We start from the raw sequence: 22,257 nt of genomic DNA, 5'->3' as shown, positions 1-22,257 counted from the left end.
GTTAATTTAGAGGGACCCTGCCCTTTGTAACTCCGTACAGAGTTAGACCAGGGTGTTAATTTGCAAGCCCCAACAGCCTAACAAGAACTGGTGGTCCATTCGTCAATAGACGATGCACTATGGGTTGTCACAGGCTTACTTAGGCTTAGGCTTAGCCTTTTGGTGCCCGGCACGAAGCTAAATTGTCCTATGAATACGCAGCCTTTCGTGGGCGTGCATTGTCCCACCAAGATCGGAATTTGGCCGCCCCAGTCACAGGCCCAACAATGGGCATCAAGATGCACTACAACTCTGCTTTTCAATGGTGCTCTCTCATACTCCCAAATGCAGAACACGGTGCTCAAAGTCCACAATAACTGCATGTAGTTTCCACCTGGCGTACTGTCAAACTCCAATGACGGAATACTTGTATCCAACATTCAAGGGCCCAAGGATGATCTTCCAACATTGTCCTCGATTGACTCAATAAACGGCCTTAGGAAGTAAGGGACATTTGGAGCGCGACATCGGTGGCTCTTATCCTATTCCTGTCTTCGTTATTGGCCTAAATCCATCGTACGCTTGCTTCGTACCACCAACTCTTTCCAATAATGCATACATCATTTTCTACCCCCAGCGAGAACTGCTGTAACGTTCGTCCAGTCCATTAATTCACTATCTGAATCCTTCCTTATTCATTCCTTTCTTATTATTTCCAAGAATCTGCCAGCTTGAACTGCGGGGTTACTTTTCCGCCGCGACGCCATCAACACCTGGCACACATTCCGAGGACAGTCCCTTTGGCCCTTAGTTACGTGTTGTATGCGTCACCGAATTCGGACCATTTCAAAGCGAATCTCGGACCTGGGAACTAATGACCGCACTGACGCCCTTTGACGCCTTTCATATTTTGTCTCTTTGTTATTGACGTTAACAACCCTTGATGGGTGACGCCGTCATGGCGACGCCCAAATCCATGGACAATCCGTCTGATGAGGCTTTGCGGCAAGAGCCATTGACTCCCACAGCCGGAATTTCAGGCGGGTCACGACCAGAATCACCATCAGATGAGACACCCATAGACGAAAACGGCGATAGAGGGCCAGCACCAATTCAGAAAAGGCGAAGAGTAACCAGAGCGTGCGATGAGTGTCGTCGGAAGAAGATCAAATGCGACGGCAAACAGCCCTGTACGCACTGTACTGTGTACAGTTATGGTGTGTGACTGCCTTCCATTATTAAATTGCTTATCTTCCCTTGCAGTTGTACTTACCTTGAGTTGCAGAATGTACTTATGATCAACCCTCGAATCGGCGGCGGAACCCCGCGCCGCAGTATATCGAAGCACTTGAACAGAGGCTGCAAAAAGCAGAAGCGATCCTGCGCTCTGTGCTCCCAGGTCTTGACCTCGACGATCCCAAATTCGACGCGCGAAGTGTAGAACAAATAATCGAAAGCTCGCGAGTAAGTGCTCCCACTAATATCGTCGATGGCCCTGTCGTACCACAAACGGATCCGCCGAAACCAGACGATGATGCACAGCTTCAGTCAATGGTTGATCGTACAGGCGCTTTGGATTTGGACGACTCTGGGCATTGGGACTTTCATGGTCATTCGTCTGGATACGTTTTCATGCGTAAGTTCCGCGCTCAGTTTGGAGACCAGTATTTGGCCGAGTACCGTCATCCGAACAAGAATCGAATCATATCTCAGTTCCTTGAATCCCCGAGATCTGCCAATTCGTCACCATTCGAATTCAATCTACCTGCTGCCGGCGTGGATCTACCACTCAAAGAAAAGGCAATCGAACTTTCACTAAACACACTCGATGATTGCTGTGCTATGATGCGGCCTATACACAAGCCGACCTTTTTCCAACGTCTACATGCTGTCTACGATACGGATCCTGAGCAGTGGAACAACGGTCATGTTCAATTCCTGCCCTTGCTGTACGTGGTGATGGCAGTAGGCTGCTTGTTTTCAAAGTCTGGGGCCGACACCACACTGGATATCAAAGGCTACAAAGAGGCCATGGAGCAAGGGTAGGTCGATGCGTGCCATGAACGTATCTATATTGACATCTGCAGGTACCAGTACTTCAACACAGCCAAGCAGATGTTGGACATCACCGACTGCAGGGACTTGGTCACGATCCAAGCCATCGCCTTCATGATCATGTTCCTTCAGTCTTCCGCTAGACTACCCGTATGCTACGCGTACATTGGCATTGCTCTGAGGGCATGCTGCCGGCTAGGTCTGCATCGAAACATCCCCAAAACATTTACTCCTTTGGAGTCGGAAGAACGAAAGCGAATATTCTGGGTGATCCGGAAGATGGATTCGTATGTTGGAGCGGTGCTGGGCCTTCCCCAAATGCTGAGTGACGACGATATCGACCAAGAACTACCGACTGAGGTCGATGACGATTACATAACAACGGAGGGCATTCGGCCCATGCCTGCGGGCAGCTTCCCTCTCCAAAAGGCATCCAATGCGCACGGCAAATTGACAAACATTCTCAGGAAAGTCGTTCGATATATTTACCCGGTGAGGGGCGCGATGTATAATGGACAAGCAGACTCCAGGTACTCTATCAGTCACAAGCGGATTCGTGAGCTTGAAAGAGATCTTCAAACTTGGATGGACCAGCTACCAACGGAGTTGAGACCTTCGGACAACGCTGAAAACGAGCTGTCCAGGTGAGAAAGATACCAAATTTTAGTTGGCGAAATTCTGCTGACACGGTGTAGGGTTCAACAGCTTCTTCGAATGTCATACGCACATGTACAGATGATGGTGTATCGACCATTTATTCACTATGTGTCACAGGCCTGCCAGGCCAGGAACATAGACAAGAGGAGCTTTGCCTGTGCAGCGGCATGTATTAGCGTGGCTCGAAACATTGTTCATATCACAACCGAGATGAAGAAACGTGGGTTGCTGGTAGGATCGTACTGGTTCGTCATGTATACGACATATTTCGCAATCTTGTCTTTGGTGTTCTTTGTCATTGAGAATCCAAACAGCCCTACGAGTCAGGACATTCTCAAAGACGCGGTAGAAGGAAGAGACACATTGGCCGCCCTTGCGAAAAGAAGCTTGGCAGCGGACCGGTGTACTGGGAGTTTGACCGTAGGTAATCCCAAACAGGGCGTGTTTGTGATGCTGATCGCTACGATTATAGGGTTTATTCGATGTTCTGCCCGAGAAATTGAAGGAAAGGCGCAGTTCTCTCGGTACCGCCCCAGCAACATCTCGCAAACGACCGCCACCTGTTTTCACTGAGACGGGGTCAGCGAATGAGAGGCAGACTGCTCCAACCGTGACCACGCCCACCAGCTTGAGGGAAGCCTCAGGCACGCCCAGCCGAGCGAGGACCCTGCCATCAGATTTTCTTGCTAAGCTGGCGAAGCGAAACTCGATGCCAGATCCGCATGCACTTTCAAACCTCTCGGAGGGATCTTTGCAAATGTCAAATCCTCCTCCAACTATGGCATATCAAAGTCCAGCCACGGAATCTCCTATATCCAGCCACTTTGACTTTACTACACCTCACATGGCCAATGCCCAGATCCCTGACTTGAAGAACGTCATGTTCCCTAGCGACAATCCGTTCGCGTATCCAAACCAGCCCATCAGCACCCTGGAATCGACGGATGGGCCATACTCGTTTTCGGACCACAATTTTGGCTCAACCGATGAAAGCATATTTGGCACGCCGACTGGCGGTAGCACGAGCACGCAGATGCCGCTGCCAACCCCACACTATGGCACCTACGACTTTTCTTTCCAGCAGGCGCTCAACGAGAATTCTTGGCTTGGTGGACAAAATCTGGCTGGAGGCCATGGACCACCATATAGTGCACCGATAACGGATATTCTGATGCAGAATGCAATAGGAGGGGATCATGTTGATCTCAGTGGAATGCCTATGCCGATGGGCAGTAACAATGCGTCTGCTGACTCGACAGGAACAAATCGTGGCTCAGCACACGGGTTTCAGTCGAGTATGGACGATTATTTCAACTCGGAAGGTTGGAACCCGAACCCGAGTTCGACCTGGGGAGATCAACACTACAGCAGTAACCCGCAGTGAGCAGTCGAGAATGACGGGGTCACGAGATGAGTGTAACGTTCGGTCTGGGAGTCATCATCAATGAAGAGCGTGCATGGTGTTTTTCTGGGCTTCACATTGGGACGATACCATGGGAATGAAGATTATTGCATTAAACTACGATTTGCTGGCGTTTTCTGAGGGCCCCATCCGCATGGTTCGCAATTACTCGTGCATGAGCTGGAACAGACGTTCAGAGATTGCATGCAAGGGTTTAGGGAATGCTCAATAACACGGTCGTTGAGAGAATACAGAAGATTATTCCGTTCGGCCAGAAGAAAGGGAGACTGTTCGAATATATGCATCGAGTTGACGGATATGATCGCAAATACCTTCTCTGTACACTGTTTTGCATGTGGTTCATATTCATCGTTCCGCTGCCCAGACTTGGATTTCCGCTTTGCCTTCCAAGAAATTATTTGCATCTTGGTACTTGGCAAGGAGGGATGTCGTGGCAAGGCTGGGCATGGAGAGGAATCGACTTGGTGCCAAGGCAATCCCGCAAGCGAGATACTTGAGTCAGGACACCCAATGCTGGACCGTCACGGTCACCTTAAGCAGAATATGGAGACCTGCAGATGAGTGTTACACCCTCGGCAGATGCAACAGCCAAGATGGCAGAGTAGCTTCTGAGGATGTTGAAACGATATGGCTGTGACTCGTGAAAAGTACTCATGAAAATGATACCGGACACCGCCTCGGCTGCCGACTCAACGGAGTTAAAATGACAACCTGGATGAGTAACACAACCGTGTGCCCGAATACATCGATGCGATTGTACAAGATTCATGGACCGTGACAAGACAATGGTGGGCCAGGCTATGTCAAGTTGTCACCAGAGATTTGCCACGCCGGCCTTTCCATATACGGCGCTCAGAAAATGAGAGGCCAGACATTCTTTGGCCCCTCCGGGTCTTGTCCCGCTCCCAAGAAACTTCCAAGACATTCCAAGAAAACCAAGACTTCGGAAAGTAGAGGAGACCAAGTCGGCTACTAGACAGAATGAGCAATCGCAACAAGCCCTACGTTTCGCAAGAATGATATTTGAAGCATTGCGAGATCTAGTCTGCCACCATTTCTTTGTCCACCTCGTCAACTCATCGTTTCAAGCGACGGCCCTTCGTATCAGGCTGACGTTTAGTAACGAAGGGGAAGAAGCAGCGGTGGGGCGGTTGCATTTCCTCGCGGAATTAGTGGCTTGGCAGAGCGTATCAGGTGCCAGTGCCAAGGCCGCTGACGAAAAAAGAGCTGAAAGTGCAGCCAAAGAGGCAGATTCGTTGTTTGGCTGCTGCTGGTTAATCGATGTCGCTGCTTCTGGCTTCTGCCACCACTACTGACCAGTCCATCACCTCGTACTGCGCCGGGTCCCCCCCTAACGAGAGCGAACCCTTCCCTGCGCTCCTTCCGCCAGTAACGCCTAAAATGACCAGGACTTGATCGTTAACCTGACCACGATCCCCCCCTCCAATCGTCCTCCCCGTAATAAGAGTGGTTCCCCGTCTCCTCCCTTTTCTTCTTCTGCCTCACAAACCTCCTTGTAATCATACTGACCAGAGGACGTTATTGACCTTTGCATCACTGATTGTGTATCTCGAGAGTCAACTGTTGCGACAAGTTCCGGAGGCTTCCCATAGTATTGTCCTCACTGCACCCTCGTTGCCTGTGGTCGGTTACTCAGGGCGAAATCTTCTTCACTACCCGATTTTCACCATTACTTTTCGCTGACTCTCACCTTTCTTTTCTTCCGCCTTCCATCACCACCAACTTTTGTCATCGATTGTTGTCGATTTCCTTCGCGTCGGTTGCCAGAATACATCGGCAGCCTCGTTTGGTCGTCTCATTACTTTGCCAAGGTCGACCTCGATATCTCTTGGCTCGAAACCGCGACTCAAGCTTGGCAAAAATCGCAGCGACGAAACCACCATGTCTGAACTTGGCGAGACCAACAACACCTCGAATCCTCCTGCGGTTCCTGATGTCCTCCAACAACAAGGCCAACTCCAAGGACAACTTCAGCAGCCCTTGATTCAGAATCAACCTGCTCCCAGCATCAACGCCGCAGGTGAAAACCTGCAGTGTCAGTGGCAGGGATGCGGCGAGCGATGCACGTCTGCAGAAGCCCTCTATGTGAGTTCACTCATCACAAACCCGATCTACCTGTCGAGTTTTGACTGATATAATCGTGTAGGAACATGTCTGCGAACGCCATGTCGGTCGCAAGTCGACTAACAATCTCAACCTGACCTGTGCATGGGGCCAGTGTCGTACTACCACCGTCAAACGCGACCACATCACCTCCCACATCCGAGTCCACGTACCTTTAAAGCCTCACAAGTGCGAATTCTGTGGAAAGGCGTTCAAGCGTCCTCAAGATCTGAAGAAACATGTCAAGACTCACGCAGATGACAGCGTCATCATGCGCTCTCCAAACATGGACGCAAATGGAGGCCAGCGCGGACAAAACGGCATGCCTTCAGGTGACTACAACGCCTCGTACTACGGTCAGGCTCTGACAGGTCAAGTCGGTCAAAGTTACTATGCTCCTGCGCTGCAAGGCATCCAAGATTATGGTGGCCAACATCATCCTAACCAATACTACCAACCACAACCACCTCAGGTGAGCATGTTGTTGACCGCATCCATTTATCACTGCTGACAGATTTAACAGCAAGGACAGCATCCTGGCTATGGTCCGGTCACGTACTACAGCACTGCACCTCAGACATCCTACGACTATGAGACTCGCAAGCGGGGTTATGATGCTCTTGACGCCTTCTTCGGCCAGGTCAAGCGCAGAGAGCTTGACCCTGCCAACTTCCAAAACATCAGTCATCGTCTCTTCGAACTTCAAGGTCTTCAGCTTCCTCAAATCATACCGTCCAATGTCTCTGTTCCTGCGTACCAGCCTGTTTCGGTTGGTGGAGGCTACGAGTCTGAAGATCCTATTCAGGCTTACAGCCTGCCCCCGATGGGCAACGCAAAGACTCGTGGTGATTTGACCTCGATCGACCAGATCCTTGAACAAATGCAAGCCACAATCTACGAGAACGATACACATCTTGCCTCCACCGCCGTCGGACAGGCAGGTTCTGGTTATGTTGCATACCGCACGAGCGACAGCCCACCTAACGCCACCCAGCTTCCATCTACCCGCGCCCACTCTAACCCCGTTGCTCTGCTTCAGCATCAACCTCAATCAAACATCGCCACTGGTACCGAAGCCAGCACTCCAGGTCTTACTCCGCCATCGTCTGCTCACAGTTACACTTCTGGTCAGAGCCCGTCTCAAGGTCAATCAGCCCCAACGAGCAGTGCCTTGTATCCCAGCCTGCCTTCCAATGCCACCGATATCGCGTTTGCTGCTGCCAACGCCGCCACCCTCAGCGGTCTCTTTGATGAAGACGAGCGTCGCCGCTATGGTGGTGGTATGCTTCAGCGGGCAGCTCCGGCAAAAGACAAGGTTGATTTGGACATCGGCAGCGATGGTTCAGTCACGCCACCTGCATCAGCGATCAACAAGCAAGCCAAGGGCAAGAAGAAGGCCGACTCTCCTCAAGATAGTGTCATTGACCCTGCCCTATCTGCTGCAGAGCTTGAAGCTCCCAAAGACGAGGCTAAGGACCCCGAGCCTGGTGAGGTCTGGGTGCAGAACATGCGTTTGATCGAATGGATGCGCGATCTGATCAAGAAGAAACTTCAAAATGCCGAATATGACGAAGAGAACAGGGTTTCGACGCCAAAGGCAGAGGGTGGCATGGACACCGACATGACTGGCACTGATGACAAGGACAAGACTGAAGAGGAACAACTCTATCCTGTTCTCCGACATGTTGAGGAAGCCGCATGAATGTTTTCAAGCATGATGATATGACCAAATCGGGTGTTTGCGAGACTGGTTGTCCGCTGGACTGGAGTATGGGTGGGCATGATAGCTGCAGCATGTGCTGAACTGGGCTGAATGGGGTTGGGGTTGTCGTTTACTAGAAAATATCCTCTACTACGATGTTTTGAGGTGGAAGCTCCTGCAGTAGTTAATATCAAGCACAGCATGGCATCCTCTATGATACCAAATCCAGTATTGCTCGAAGATTTTCCATTCATGCATGTGCGTGACACACAACATGTTCACAGCATGGAAGGGTCGTTGCATTTCGTCTTGCACACTTCTCCAAAGCTCGTCAGTGTCATAAAAAATGCACAGTTGACTGGGGGTATGCGAGGATGCTTGAGAGAACTCTGATGCAGGCCCACAAATTTACAAATAGAATCCAGACCCCGAGATTAATTTGACTACCTTATTTTGTTGCTTCACCAGGTCGCCTCCGTGCTTTTCACCAAATTTGAATGTTGTTGATAGCAGGTCTGAAGGTGCTTCTTCGGCATACACAAGTGCCGTCCACATGAAAACTGCCATTGACGGGATGACGGTGTTGTGGCTGACTTCTATCCAAGAAAAGGCGGTCGCCTTAACTTGACACAGCCGCAGACATGGTGCCCCTGCTTGACCAGACCTTTTGTTGTGGCTGTCCGCACCTGGGGTCGAATATGTGGTGAGTATCATCAAGGTGATGCGCTTGATAGAACTTACATGGATGCCCTGCACCAAAAGTCTGCGAGGCAGTGTAAGACTATCGACCAAAGTCTAGCAGTAGCGAGGCCGACACTAGCCATTTCATTGGTAGGCATGCAAGACGGCTATTGCCTGTCCTTCACCACAGCCTCATCTCAATCTATCTTCTTTCGACCTTTACGACCAAGCATGCAACAAGAAATACAAGGTTTGGATACGCAGACGCATCACAGACATAGCTTCATTATTGATCAGCCAGCACTCGTGGCTGCATTCAATCGCTGGCAGTCGCGCCAAATGTGCTTGATGACTTGCAAAGCGCCTTAGTCCTTGCGATTCATCTGAGTCTTGTTCTTTCACTACCACGCGACGAGCTTGAAGCTTCTTCCATGCGCAGCGATTTCGCTCTCCATTCAGTCTCCCTGTGGATCTGGGCCAGCTCGTCCAACGGCTGACACAGAGGCCGAGCATTTTGGGGGGGGCATTCTGAGTTCTTTCACGACAGGTGCAACAGGAATTAAAACCAGCAATGAGACTCCTTCATACAACAGATTTGGTTCTAAAAGAGTTCTTTGACAATGCAATCCCTAGATATGCGATACTCTCGCATCGATGGGAGGAAGAAGAGGTCAACCTGCAGGACTTTGTCGCGATCAGAAACATGACGAAACCTGAGTACCAGCCTTTTGCAGACCTTTTCAAGCTTTCTATGAGTGCATCTGAGAATAGCGCCGGATATCGCAAGATCTTGAGATGCTGCAAATATGCAGCGTCATGTGGCTGCGACTGGGCATGGATCGATACTTGCTGTATCGACAAAACCAGCAGTGCGGAGCTCTCCGAAGCAATCAATTCCATGTATCGCTGGTACAGGCGCGCCACCGTGTGCTTCGTCTACCTGTCAGATGTCAGGCTGACTTGCGAAGTCCCAAAAGGCGGCCTCAAAGAAAGTGAGCTTTCGTGGACGGAGCGAGATCAACTCAAAGCAAGCCGGTGGTTTTCTCGCGGGTGGACATTACAGGAGCTCTTAGCTCCAACGGGCCCCGTCCTGTTGCTCGACCGCGACTGGCGTGGAATCTCCACGAAGCGAAGAATGAGTGACCTGCTAGCGGACATCACCCAGGTTCCAGCGTCACTTCTCAAGGGTACGACAGACCTGGCAGAGTTCAGCGTGGCTCAGAAGATGTCATGGGCAGCTCGCAGAAGGACCAGTCGTATTGAAGATGCTGCCTACTGTTTGCTGGGAATCTTCGGTGTCAATATGCCGCTGTTGTACGGGGAAGGTTGGAAGGCATTTGCGAGACTCCAAGAAGAGATCTTGAGAGTTTCCGAAGACCGATCGATTATCCTCTGGCATGAAGAGACTGAATTGGCTGACCGGTACGGGCTTTGTACTGGGCTCCTTGCACCTTCACCGGCTTGTTTCGAACGCTGTGGTCTCCAAGGCATTGAGGACGATTTCACAGGAACGCGGCCCTATAGACTCACCAACCAAGGGCTGGAGTGGGACGTTTCCCTGCTCAAAATCCCACCAGGCGGCTTAACACGCTGGCCAAGTCCACATGGATCCCCGCAGCAAACTAATGGAGGTCTATACCTACTGCCAAACCTTTCAACTCCCGGTCTCGTGCTGGTTGTCGAGCGCTTAGTCTACGGGGATCCTCATCCTGGGTCAGTCGTTGACTACCAATCTTTCCGCAGACACTCCCTGAGGGACTCTGACGATGCAGTGTTTCGGCACTTCAATTCCAGTACAATCCCACGAAAACGGACGGTATTGTTTCGTCTGCATGACCCGGGCCCATTATGTTGACCATGTTGTTTCACTTGGAGGATATAGTTGAACCTCCCAGTACTAGCTTAGCAGTCTAGTATCTCAGGTCATAAGCATTGCAAGCAATCAGGTCAACATATACGCATCATCACCAAGCAGCAAATTTACGTCTTGCAAGATGCATGCTTGGCTCTGGTCTGAGATATCCAGTACCTCATACTGCCTAAATTGTTCATCATCGATCAAAGCCATGTCGTATCGTGCGTAATACACACTCGCCAGCCTCGTGCATATGCATACGCAACTTTCATTGACACTACCTATGAGCATCCCTCATCCATGCTCATGTTGAGATAGTGGCAATGCCTCGACCTCGATTCTCCCACGCCCTCACCATACCCCGTTCCCTAATCTGCTTCTCCTGAGCCTCGCACCGTGCCAGCCCTCGGCGCACCAAATCCTGCTCGAACCTCAACTCGGCAAGCTGATTCTTAGCCCAATTGCGATGTCGCGAGCACCGGTTCTTGATGCAAACCCCACCCTTCTTGGGCATGGTGCCATCTTCCACCTCATCTTCATCAGCAATACCATTCACAACAGAACCATCATGCTCGTCAGGCGGTCCGACCTTGGCCTTGACTCCAACATCCAAGATCTCCTTCCCACCCTTGGTGTTGTACCATACCACAAATTCCTCGTCGGACCATGCCATGCGTGGATCGAACCCGCACAGGTCTTTCATCTTGGGATGCGTCTTACGGACCTCATCCGTGATACTGGTCGATCTTGCCTTGACCAGGTCCAACAATAGCTCGCGCGCATTGTACATGTCGTTGCGCTCTTCAAGTTTACGCTTCTCTTCCTGAATATTTGCCATCTTCGCTGTCTCCAGCTCGTCAAACTCCGGAGGCGTTGCAGGCTTGGATTCGGCTTCGGTCCCAGCTTCGATTTTGGTGTCGGGCATGTCCACTTCACGTGGAGGAGTGTCTGGTTTGCGTCCTAGAGATCGCCATTTTTCGATATCCGCGCACTTCTCTAGCAGGGCCTTGACTTCACCTGCTCTCAGGGCGGCCCCACGATTCGGAAGCATGTCATCGTCTAAACTGCTGTCGGTTTCGTATTCGGTCTTATCTTCCTCACTGTAGGCGGGTGTCGCAAGTCGGCTTTCACCATCCACAAGGTCTGCCACGTCACCATTGACGGCACCATTCGTAAGTGGCTTTGAAGTTTTTGGATGACCATCTGCCCGCTTCTGTTTTCTGCGATGTTTCTTGCGCTGGCCTGGCTCAACGACATACTGACCGTCTTTGCTGGTCTGCGCGGCGGGATCGCCTCGTTGCACCAACTCCACGAAGAACATCCGCCCACATGCATCGGAACAATATTTGCTGGGAGGGTTCTGGGTCACTCTCGCCGGCTTTCTACAATCCCTTCGTCTGCACATTCGTTTCCAGGTGGTGATCAACCCCGGCTTCGTACACGTTGGACATATGTATTTGTCAATGAGGTCGCCATCTCGTTCTCGAATATTCACGCAATTGCCGTGAAACCACTCATCGCAGCCGCCGTCACACGCGATCATCCAAGTATGATTGTCACCTTTTCTACAGATGCAAAATACTTCTCCATCGTCGTTGGAGCTGGTTGGCGTGGCAGCCACCGAGCTTGAGCCGGAGTCGACTTCGTGTGATCCGGCGCGCGAGGAAGCCGGTGTAGGGGAGGATCTGACACTTGCGGTGGATGTTTGTTTCTTGAGCTTTGAAGGTATGGGTTTCAGCTGGGTTGAGGATGGAGCGGCACTAGGCGATCGGTAGGCCGATCGTGCAGAAGGACTAGGTTCGGCTGCGCTCAGCTTGGATCGCTTGTTCGGCCCGGTAGAGCTCTTGACTTTGGCTGTGCCCTTCTTCTTTGCAGCTGTGGAGGACTTTGCGGAGTCTTCTGGAGCAGGTCGCTTCTTACCCGCAACAGGTGCAGGTGTCGCGAACGGCTCGGTGGAGGACGCTCGAGATCCTGCGACTGATGGTTCTTTCTTCAAGGTCGCAACTGTGCTCGGAGGCGGAGGAGTTGATGCTTGTGCGCGCTGTGGCTCAGGAAGAGGAGTGCGTACCGCTTCGTATGCTGTAGCGATCTCTTCCACGGTAGGCTGCTCTCCTGGCGCCTCTTGAACATCCTGAGCCTCTTGTCGTTCCTCGCTGTCTTCCTGCTTAGTGCTTTTCTCGGCTTTTGGTGCTTTGGGCGCTTTGGGAGGCGGCGGCGGTGGCCCTCTTGCAATGATCTCTTCCAACGGCTCGATAGGCTCTCCGGAAATGGGATCTACAATGACTTCCAAACTGCGAACTGGCTCCCATGTTTTGGTATTGTGTATTTTTGAGATGTGGTCTCTGACCGACCGTCGTCTTGTAAACAGCTTGTTACATAGGTAACAGAGGTATCTTCGATCTGTGTGTTGCCCTTCGTTCTTGGACGAGTGTATCGATGACTTGGGCAGCCCATCTGAATCGGACTTTCTTGACTTGCCAGGATGTTTGGGTCGCGGCTTTGTACTATCTTCGGGCGAGTCTCGAATGGACGAATTGTCGGCAAGCAGACTCCCATCCACCATATCCATGATGGATGAATCGCCAACATGTAAATTTTCGTCCTCGAATGGCGGGTATACGTTGTCGATGACCTCCTGTTTGACCGGGTCCACGTCGGCCATCTCGTTTTCGATTAATGTTTGGTGCATGTTGTGGACATCGTCCTCCATAGTCATCTCGACATCATGCGACAATGAAATAAGGCCGTCTTGAGCGAGAGGCGCGTCGCTTTGGGGTTGGAAGAGTTCAGGCGCGAAGAAGGAGGAAGCGGAGGGATCCATCGCGTCGGTACTGAATTAAAGAGTCAGCAACAAGATTCGTCGCAGCCTCTAGAAGAGTGAAGTGATAGGCTTTACTTGTCGACATTTGCTGATTCTTGGATGGACGCGGGTTGAGGGTTCAGTAATTCGGAAAGTCCAAAGGCCATAATGTTGTAATCTGCGGTGAGAGCCGTGGCCGGGGTAAGATTTGCCTTCACTACTCCGTAGGGTGTGGAGACTTCACACCATCAACGTCTGTCTGCAGGAACAGGAGGGACGATCATCTAGAAGTGAGCCTGAAAGAAGGATGTATTGTATGTTTGGCCTGCATGCGAACAGTCGCAGAGAATGTCTTGTAGGAAGATAAGTGTGGTTGTTTCTACGCGCCTGCGCCTGCGCCTGCGCCAGGGATACGCATCGAGTGGGAATTTCGGGCTGCAGGTTGGCTTGTCGAGTCACTTTACTGGCTCTGAACTGGGCAACGAAGAATCACCAACGAGCCACATCATGTTCCGTTTCAGAGGTACTCAATTATTGCAAGCTCGAAACCCTTGTCTACGATTCATCCCATCCTGCGCGCATCTGCAGTCAAGTCACGTTACTGCGGTGTATGCCCGCGCAGTAAACCCTCTCTTCAAGCACCATTCTCTGCACTCGCAAACACCTGGAGGACAACGCGACAATCGCTATATACTCGTAGAAGGGCATGGGACGGGCATTGTGACTTCCGAGGCCACTCGATTTCTCCGTGTTCGTAGTCTGCGGGTAGTATCGAGGAGAGTAGATGTGAGAAAGACGGCTCGGGATGGCATCTCTGTGAAGAAGATGATTGACGAGGGACAAATCGACGTCATTTGATCGTGCGACCCTTGACGACGTAACAACTGAACTATCGACTCTCCCGCTACATCTGTGCCGCTTCGGATTGCATGTCGTTATTTCCTGAGCATGGTGATGATATTTCGTGATTTTGCAGTTGTGGGAGTGCCTAACGCCTCTTGAATGGACAAGTCCTTTAACGAAGACCCAACCTGAGAACTCTCCAGCCGAGCCATTTCCCTCATTTCGCCCATCTTGGGGCTAATTCCATGCCGCCTGCAAACTCACCCTCGGTAAGAGAACTCTCTATCTTTCTCAAAAGGACAGCACCGTCTTGCGAAGTAAACAAATCATGACTGTCAGGCGAGATCAACTGGGACAAAGGAGATCTCTTCCAGTGGCCGCATTCACCCTCACCAAATACCTGCGCTTGTTCCAAATACTGTCTTACCAATCTGTCGCCGACCATTGACTGACCTTGTCACTTTGTAGCACACGCGCCCTTCAACACCTCCTACGAACAATCTTGACGCAGAAACCTACCTCCGCCAGCTCGAAGAAGCCATCTCCACACCTGTCCCAGACCTTGCCTCTACTCTCAATCTTAGCGATATCGAGCCGGCCTCACGAGGAGAGCAAGACCATCACCCGGGCGCCACTTCTGGTCCTGCCACCACACGAAGAGCAAATTCATGGGAAAGGCAGCCACCTACTAATCGAGGGGCTGTGGAGACCAATCAGAGCCTTGCTCTACCAGTCCCCGTGGAGATCTTCGCACCAGCACGGCATCCTGCCGACGCCGCAATCCCCACCTGGGCCAGAGCAAACAGACCTCAAGAGGGCATGCAAAGTCATAGATCATCCCGGATGGTACAAGGCCAGACATACGCGACGACTGGTGGTGGGCCGGTCAGGGAAAGCCTCTACGACTGGGCAGTGTCAGCAGCGCCTGGCCGTGACGAGCAAGCCTCGTACTCAGGTGATGAGAGCGACGAAGATATGGAACACATGAGCACCGCCGCTCCTAACGATGACATCAACGCTCGACGAGACTTACAACGCCTGGAAAGAGCCCTACAGAGTTACCGTTCTGCAAGGAATGCTCTCAGGACTGGAAGGACAGCCGATCTCTTAGGAAGTGTGCCTACTGCCAGCGCCCTGCGAGCGTACTGGAACGAGGATTCCAACGACAGCTCGGCCACGACGTCTGGATTTCAAAGTCAGTACAGGTTCGAGAGGCAACGACGACATGCAGAATACGCCCGCATAAATGCCGAGGCCAACGCTATCTACACGGATGCTCGTTCCCGAGTGCGAAAGGAACCAAAACGGTCCGAAGCTTTTGATCGAGTACGAAACTCCATTCGATACCTTTCTCAGCTCAGACATACCGGCGTGGAAGGGGGTCTGAAATTAGCCAGAGACCTTGACCTCGACTATCTCTACGAGGATGAAAAAGCCAACACTCCCAGCGATCTGCCGATGCATGTCAACAGCCTGCCGCTGCCACAATACAGCTCTTGGCTAGCACCAGGCATGGTGTGGCACGGCCTGCAATCAACTGATCGGGAGCCCGTCCGTGCCAACTTGAATTGGGGCTCTCAAGCTCGTCGCGAACGACATCGAGAATTGTTCCGCCGGACTCTTGCACGACGACGGGAAATGGTGCTCGGGAATGACGTGGCGGAAGAGTTTTCTGGCTCGCTCTTGGACGCTGAGCGCTATCTGTCCGATTTACTACAGGATGGCAATGGTCGATGGGGCTTTGCTCGTTCTTCGACTCCTCCGTTTTCCCACTCCAACACATCTTCGATTCCACCCACCGAGACTGATCACTGGCCAGTCAAGGTAGCCATCCATTCGGTCGACTACAATACCATGACCATGACTGGCACAATGTCGGCAAGCCATATGCCTGAGAAGGTGTCTCCTGCGCAACAACCTACCTCCCAGTCAAATACCGCAAGCACGAGTATGTCCTCGTATTTTACAGGAGAGATCATCGACTTCCGGCAACACCCCTTAGAAACCGAGGCAGAAGACCGCGATTACAGGGTGGGCGGGGTAGATATCGATGCAAGCTATTGGGCTCGTCTTGGGCCTTTTAGGAAGGAGATCGAAAAGGCCAGGAGTTTGAGGGGAAAGAGGAGGAGCGAATACCAACGAGACAGCCCTCTATGGGAAGCCTTTCGAAAAGCAGCCAGTGGCGAGGGCGATAATAAGGAAGTCAACAACACCGCTGGCAATGAGCAAGCCGATGGAGACGTGAACATGTCAGGAGGCAACGAGAATTCGACTGATGACCCGACCAGTAATGCCGCTATTGAGGCCGAAGAGAGTCAGGAGATTGAAGATGACAAGGTCATGGCCCGATGTCTTGGAAGTGCTAAATGGCTCGACGAAAAGATAGGCAAGGAATGGATATTGATGCGATGGAAAGAGCGGTGCTTTGTCGATTCCCCTTCGAATTCGAATCAGACAAGAACGATTGTCACCGCACCTTACACATACTCAACGTCGCCTACAAGTCTGAGTCGCCCGTCCGAACCTGGTACCAACGGCACTTCATGGGGTCTCACCATATCGGGTTTCTACTACATTGCGCTGAATAGGCTGACTGGAGAGGTCGATGGACTGTACTATGATCCTGGCTCACAGCCATACCAGGCTCTCAAGATGGCACCAGAGGGTATGTCAGTGCAGGGAGTCGAAGCAAGTGCGAGAAGCCAGCAGGACATTAGTCCTTCCATTGCAGGATGCACTTGTGGATGCGGCGAGGAAAGCTGTAAAGACAGGGTCGGGCTCAAGAGATGGTTTCCTTCTATGGAACTGCGGTGAAAAGGGCAGTTGAACTACAGGTATGGACGGTGTCGGTCCTGTATCTTTCCTATCCTCTATCACTACTTGATGTTTGGTGCATTGTATAGCGAGCTTGGGTCCATCGAGGACGGGGCAAAATTGGGTATAGGGGTCAGGTATTGAACCTCAGCCATCACGTCACATTCGTCCTGAGTGCACTTCCTATCCTACCACCCTTTTGTCCTAAAATAAGGTAGATAATTCATATTCTTCCCCAACTATCCAACCGCAGCTGGCGGAGTTCAGTCCACTTTGGTTACGAGACAGTGACATCCACACTGTGGCCTCACTGGTGGGGAGAAGTGCATGAGGATCACCCATAGGTACGCAGTTGCGGCTCGAATTACTCCGCCTATCGCGACTTGCGTCGACGGAGATTGTACTGCATGTTCTGTACAACATTGTTCCCCCACCCCACGCACCAGGTTGTTGACGACTGCCAGACAGAAAAGATTGATCGACGAATTGTGGCATGTCCCTGTGTTGCTGCTCTACGGGACTTTGGATCCAGAGAACGACATCGTGTTCCCCACGCGGGACCTCGTCAAGGAATGGCAGACGATTGCATCTGTGGCACAGAGACTGACGGTGCAGGAGGTAAAGGGTCACACCCATGTGCAGGCGCTGGGGACGGGAATACCTGCTGAAGAAAAATGGGGGAGGCAGGTGGTCGAATCTGTGGCGACGAGCTCCGAAGGAGCTGATGTCCGGCCCTCACTTTGATGAGGCACGCGAGAAAGGATGTAAGGAAGAGTGAGAGGATAATCGTCTTTTAAAAAGTACAATTGGAGGACCAGCCCGCGAAATCCTGATGCGAACTTCTCAGACTTGCGCTATGCTAAAAACGCTGGTATGAACTGTCGTTGTCATCACTTCGTTAGCTCGTCAATGAGTACTTCATGCCCTCTCAGCCTGTCCTCTTCCAGAGCAGTCGGCTGTATCCGATGATCTGTGAGAAGACCAAATCACGCTCAACCAAGTGCGCGACGTCATGCGTTGTTCCATTTAGCTTCGTAAAGATGAGGCCAGCTTCTTCGCCGCTCTTGACCTGTACGGTGATCTGGCATACATCAGCATACAGATACCTCTGTTGTACACGGTCATAAATACCTTTTGTATTCCTATCAACTCCCGGAAGGGCAGGTCCCAGCCTGAGTTGGCTGATTTCTTCGGAGAAAAGGAAATTGATGCGGTCGTTACTACAAGCTCGCCGTATGCATCTCCGTCTCTGCATTTGTAACGGCCGATCATCTGAGGGCCTTCTGGCGTATCTCGGATGCCGGTTTTCGATGGCATGTCCGTGTTGCGTGCGTCGTCATTGTCAATATCGCCGAGCTTGCCATGCTGTTCTAAGTATTTCTCAGCTTCTGCCTGGAGTCGTGCGATAGCCCAGTCCGCTATTGATGCTCATGTTAGCCATTATTTCGACGAATCAAGCGCCAAACCTACCGTGTGTGGGAATCTCCCATAACAACCATGTCCAGGGCGAAACAAGCAGCCGATATTGCGGATAGCGAACGCCGAGAGGCGTCAAAACGAAGAAGTCGAACCCTACAAAGATGAAGGTCACTTGCACAAGCAGCCAGGTCGGTGTCAGTGTTATTAACGACCACCAGGCGAACAACAAGCCGAGTGTGAAGCCGGTGCGCCGTGGGACTCGCCACTCATAGAAACTAAGACGACATCAGTGAATGCGCGCAAAAGGGGCAGAACAGTACCGACTTCCGTAGCGTTTCCAGAATGTCCGCCGCACGTTCAAGCGAGTCGAATAATACAGGACCTGCAAGCTCAATAGCACGATCCACCCAACCTCGTGTGCCGTATTGCGTCACCAGTTCTATCAGGTCTTGTGCGATTGCGTCTCGATTCTCAGCATGTTCGATAGTATCTCGCCTCTCTTTCATGGTAGGAGGGTGCCATCGTCGATACAGCGTTCCCAGCAGAACGGAAAGAATCTATGAGAAGGTCAGCGAAAGACGTAGCTTGTACGTTAAAGACAACCGTACGATCATCCGCGTAATTTGGCTAAACATCAGTAGCGAGAAGTATAGCACCATATAACCGGCACTCTCCCGAGGATTGACCCAATGAGAAATGTTCCGTAGTCTCATGAAGGTGTTCTGCACAGGTACTGACGCGATGATGACTCTTTCGAGTGCCGAGGCCAACAACTTCCTGTCTACCTCTGGAAGATCCGAGCCATTGTCGATATAAAACTCTGCACGCTTGTGCAGCTCGTATTTTGCCCTCTAGAGATTTTGTTAGTTGCTACACTGCAGATTCCAGATTGCCATACTGACCGCTTTGCTGTACTCGGCCCACGACTGCAACGGATCTTTCTTGGACAGTGGCGGTGGCTGCGGAGGCCTGTCTGGCACATGTGTCCGTGCGACTTTCCTCACATGTCGGTCGATAGACCAGCGAACCATTTCATCTTGCCTGGCCTGCTTCAATTGCATGAGAGTCTTGAGTTCATCCTCTTTTTCCGACGGGGTCACAGCGTTGTCGACCTTCTCGGCTTGGCGTACAAGCTGGACTTCTGCTCCGTGTGCAACTTCTGACGTCGCCATATTCTCAGCCCAGTCGCTGCCTCGTTGATCCTGGACGGTTGACTGTAACGAATTCATGGGATGTTTGATGAACTCCTTGACTGGTGGAAATTTCGGTTTGTCGTCCAGGTTGTGCACGAGCCTTTCATGCACGAGAGAACCTGTTGGCGGAGCAGGGGCGAGAGTAGGTGCATGATCAGGATCCTTTTGATGTACACGATTTTCATTGGCGATGGCTTCATGTTTCTCACTGATTGCGGCCTTGATCTTATTGACGCCATATCGAGGATGGACCACCACTGAAAGTAGGTTGTCCTTAACAGCACGGCGTATGGAGGGTTTACGATAGTTCAGTGCGTCCGGAGGTGGTCGTGGATCAGTGTGTGCGTCGACTGGTGGGGCAACATCAAGTTGCGCCCGATCGAGGCCGTCGGAGGCTGCACCGAAGTTATTGATAACTGATGCCATGTCGAAGGAGATCAGCGGTTTCGGCTCATTTGAAGAAAGTCATGCTGAATAGGATGATACCGATGGCATATCAATAGTGAGGTTCGGTCACTTCGTATAATTGCACAGTATGGGTAGTTGTTCGCTATGACGTCCACAAGGGAGGAGTAATAGTAAAGTGAAAGAGGCAGGTCATACAGCCTCGTGGTGACGCTATCAATGGACGGAAGTAGCTTCCGACGGTGTGTCTTGTGATAGACTTAATGCGTCTTTGCCCGAAAGTTAATCGAATATCGCAACAGTAGTCTTTTGCAGTAATACAACAACAGGAAGAGAAAAAGCAAAGACAAACGCAATATCATATTCAGCGTCAGTGACGATTGAGGGTGCTACTTAGTGGGAGCGACCATTCTGTGGTCTGTGACGTAGGGATGAGCGGGCAAACCATGCGTCCACCAGCGCCTGCCATCTGGGTTAGGGAGGGACTGTCGGAGCGTGTCTTCATCGAGCATGTTCATGAGGCTCGTGTATGGACTCCTCGGCCATGGGAACTTCCTCGTATATGTATGTCGTCCATTACTGTTACGTTCACAGGTTTCAGGGACATATACGGAGTATCTCGCCAGAAAAGCCAAGCGTCTAGATCTGTCTCGGATTCATTCTCCAGCGACAAGGCTACTAGTCACGTGGATACGAGGCTGAGCCTTTCCTGATCCAGAATCGGTTTGTTTGTTAGTCAGTTCTCGCTTCGACCTTCTTCTCATCTCAACTATCACCTTACTTGCTCCGCAATTCACGCATTATCTATTTTCACAGCCTCTTCATCAGCCAATGCAGAATGGAGGGGCAGAGCACATTGTGAAGTATCTCGAACTTCTACCCCACCAGCTCGCCCGGTTGCTGTGCATCATTATGCAGCTGCGGAGAAATTTTCATTCCGGCTGGCCTGTGGCAAAAGCCCTCAATTATCCGGCCATGGAACCTCAATTCCACCCATTGGCGGCTAAATTACTGTGCCCTGAACAACCCAACCGGCTGCTGGATCGGTAGCAGATCTTTGACGTCGTGCTCGATGATGATATATATTTGAAAGAATTTCCTCTCCAGTCTTGCCTCGAATGTCTGAAATATCTTCACGAGCATCTCAACTTTTCCACCATCTCAAAACCGTCAATACAAACAACATGACTGTCGATACCGTTACTCTGGCCTCGGGCCACAAGATGCCATTGGTCGGTTTCGGTCTGTGGAAAGTCCCGGCCGACAAGGCTTCTGATATCGTCTACAACGCCATTAAGGTCGGCTACCGTCTTTTCGACGGTGCGTATGACTACCAAAACGAAAAGGAGGCCGGTCAGGGCATCAAGCGTGCCATTGACGATGGTCTCGTCAAGCGAGAGGACATATTCGTCACCACCAAGCTATGGAACAACTACCACAAGAAAGAGGACGCCCTTAAGATGGCCAAGGCCCAAAATGAAGCCTGGGGTCTCGACTACATCGATCTCTACTTGATTCACTTCCCCATCGCTCTTCCTTTCATTGAGCCTGACAAGCTCCGGTACCCTGTAAGTCATTCCGCTCGTATACGCCTGGTCGCTTTTGCTAACGCCGTTTCAGGGTTGGTGGATGGACGCTGATATGAAGACCATCGAGACCGCAAAAGTCCCCATGTCAGAAACCTGGAAAGCACTAGAGGAGGTCGTTGACTCAGGCATTGCCAAGTCCATCGGCATCTCCAACTCCCAAGGCCAAACCATCTACGACATCTTGACCTACAACAAGCACCCCATCTCGGTCCTCCAAGTCGAGCACCACCCATACCTCGTCCAGCCAGGTCTCATCGATCTTGCCCAGGAACAAAAGATCGCCGTCACGGCATACTCGTCCTTCGGCCCACAGAGCTTCTTGGAGTTGCCACCCGCGTTCCGTGAGCGACCGCAACAAGTCCCACTGCTCTTCGAGGTCGACCCAGTCAAGAAGGCCGCCCAGCGAGTCGGCAAGACCCCTGCACAAGTCCTCCTCCGATGGTCAACCCAGAGGAAGATCGCCGTCATTCCCAAGTCAAACAACGTCGACCGTCTCAAGCAGAACCTTGAGGTGACAGATTTCGACTTGACCGATGATGAGATTAAGGCCATCAGCGCGCTTGACAAGGATTTGCGCTTCAACGACCCTGGATTCTACCTGCACAAGCCTCTTCGCATTTTCGCATAGAGATGCTGAGAAAGTGGTTTGAGCGTTTGAGATAGTAAAATAAAATTTGAAACTTCCTCAACCTTCCATATTCATAATTACGCATCCAAT

General features: G+C 51.5%; 7 protein-coding genes across 7 annotated transcripts; 5 read left to right on the top strand and 2 right to left on the bottom strand.

Annotated features, from left to right (window-relative positions):
- Positions 1-955: 955 nt before the first annotated feature.
- Positions 956-4,075, top strand: EDD37DRAFT_565051 (transcriptional regulatory protein GAL4; the record flags this gene model as incomplete). The annotated part of the gene is made up of 5 exons (XM_062814034.1): positions 956-1,196; positions 1,265-2,021; positions 2,067-2,678; positions 2,730-3,111; positions 3,164-4,075. 5 exons carry the CDS (start codon positions 956-958, stop codon positions 4,073-4,075), a joined length of 2,904 nt encoding a protein of 967 aa, XP_062669330.1.
- Positions 4,076-6,016: 1,941 nt separating this feature from the next.
- Positions 6,017-7,940, top strand: EDD37DRAFT_609655 (uncharacterized protein; the record flags this gene model as incomplete). Its single annotated transcript, XM_062815149.1, has 3 exons — positions 6,017-6,220; positions 6,282-6,710; positions 6,762-7,940. The coding sequence occupies 3 exons, from the start codon at positions 6,017-6,019 to the stop codon at positions 7,938-7,940; spliced, it is 1,812 nt and encodes a 603-aa protein (XP_062669329.1).
- Positions 7,941-9,192: 1,252 nt separating this feature from the next.
- Positions 9,193-10,247, top strand: EDD37DRAFT_658052 (heterokaryon incompatibility protein-domain-containing protein; the record flags this gene model as incomplete). Its single annotated transcript, XM_062818939.1, has 4 exons — positions 9,193-9,338; positions 9,393-9,570; positions 9,634-10,166; positions 10,199-10,247. The coding sequence occupies 4 exons, from the start codon at positions 9,193-9,195 to the stop codon at positions 10,245-10,247; spliced, it is 906 nt and encodes a 301-aa protein (XP_062669328.1).
- A 381-nt stretch (positions 10,248-10,628) lies between these two features.
- Positions 10,629-13,497, bottom strand: EDD37DRAFT_423054 (uncharacterized protein). The gene is made up of 2 exons (XM_062812591.1): positions 13,381-13,497; positions 10,629-13,307 (listed from the first exon to the last, which is right to left on the bottom strand). The coding sequence occupies exon 2, from the start codon at positions 13,295-13,297 to the stop codon at positions 10,781-10,783; it is 2,517 nt and encodes an 838-aa protein (XP_062669327.1). The 5' UTR covers positions 13,298-13,307; positions 13,381-13,497; the 3' UTR covers positions 10,629-10,780.
- Positions 13,498-14,364: 867 nt separating this feature from the next.
- Positions 14,365-16,933, top strand: EDD37DRAFT_609652 (vacuolar import and degradation protein-domain-containing protein; the record flags this gene model as incomplete). The annotated part of the gene is made up of 2 exons (XM_062815148.1): positions 14,365-14,388; positions 14,588-16,933. 2 exons carry the CDS (start codon positions 14,365-14,367, stop codon positions 16,931-16,933), a joined length of 2,370 nt encoding a protein of 789 aa, XP_062669326.1.
- Positions 16,934-17,861: 928 nt separating this feature from the next.
- On the bottom strand, positions 17,862-19,971 carry EDD37DRAFT_609651 (uncharacterized protein; the record flags this gene model as incomplete). The annotated part of the gene is made up of 6 exons (XM_062815147.1): positions 17,862-18,041; positions 18,065-18,351; positions 18,404-18,627; positions 18,677-18,909; positions 18,961-19,203; positions 19,255-19,971. 6 exons carry the CDS (start codon positions 19,969-19,971, stop codon positions 17,862-17,864), a joined length of 1,884 nt encoding a protein of 627 aa, XP_062669325.1.
- A 708-nt stretch (positions 19,972-20,679) lies between these two features.
- On the top strand, positions 20,680-22,235 carry EDD37DRAFT_631651 (D-xylose reductase xyrA). The gene is made up of 2 exons (XM_062816667.1): positions 20,680-21,518; positions 21,571-22,235. The coding sequence occupies exons 1-2, from the start codon at positions 21,069-21,071 to the stop codon at positions 22,165-22,167; spliced, it is 1,047 nt and encodes a 348-aa protein (XP_062669324.1). The 5' UTR covers positions 20,680-21,068; the 3' UTR covers positions 22,168-22,235.
- Positions 22,236-22,257: the final 22 nt, after the last annotated feature.

The sequence above is a fragment of the Exophiala viscosa genome (genome assembly GCF_022695815.1).
Source record: "Exophiala viscosa unplaced genomic scaffold EDD37scaffold_6, whole genome shotgun sequence".
NCBI classification, from domain to species: domain Eukaryota; kingdom Fungi; phylum Ascomycota; class Eurotiomycetes; order Chaetothyriales; family Herpotrichiellaceae; genus Exophiala; species Exophiala viscosa.
This window is presented reverse-complemented; position numbering and strand designations above follow the sequence as displayed.

Bases quoted from the DNA above. Each gene is read 5' to 3' on its own strand.
- EDD37DRAFT_631651 (XM_062816667.1), top strand. From the start codon at position 21,069: ATGTCTGAAATATCTTCACGAGCATCTCAACTTTTCCACCATCTCAAA. The intron at 21,519-21,570 runs GTAAGTCATTCC...ACGCCGTTTCAG, and splicing joins CTGACAAGCTCCGGTACCCT to GGTTGGTGGATGGACGCTGA.
- EDD37DRAFT_423054 (XM_062812591.1), bottom strand. From the start codon at position 13,297: ATGGATCCCTCCGCTTCCTCCTTCTTCGCGCCTGAACTCTTCCAACCC.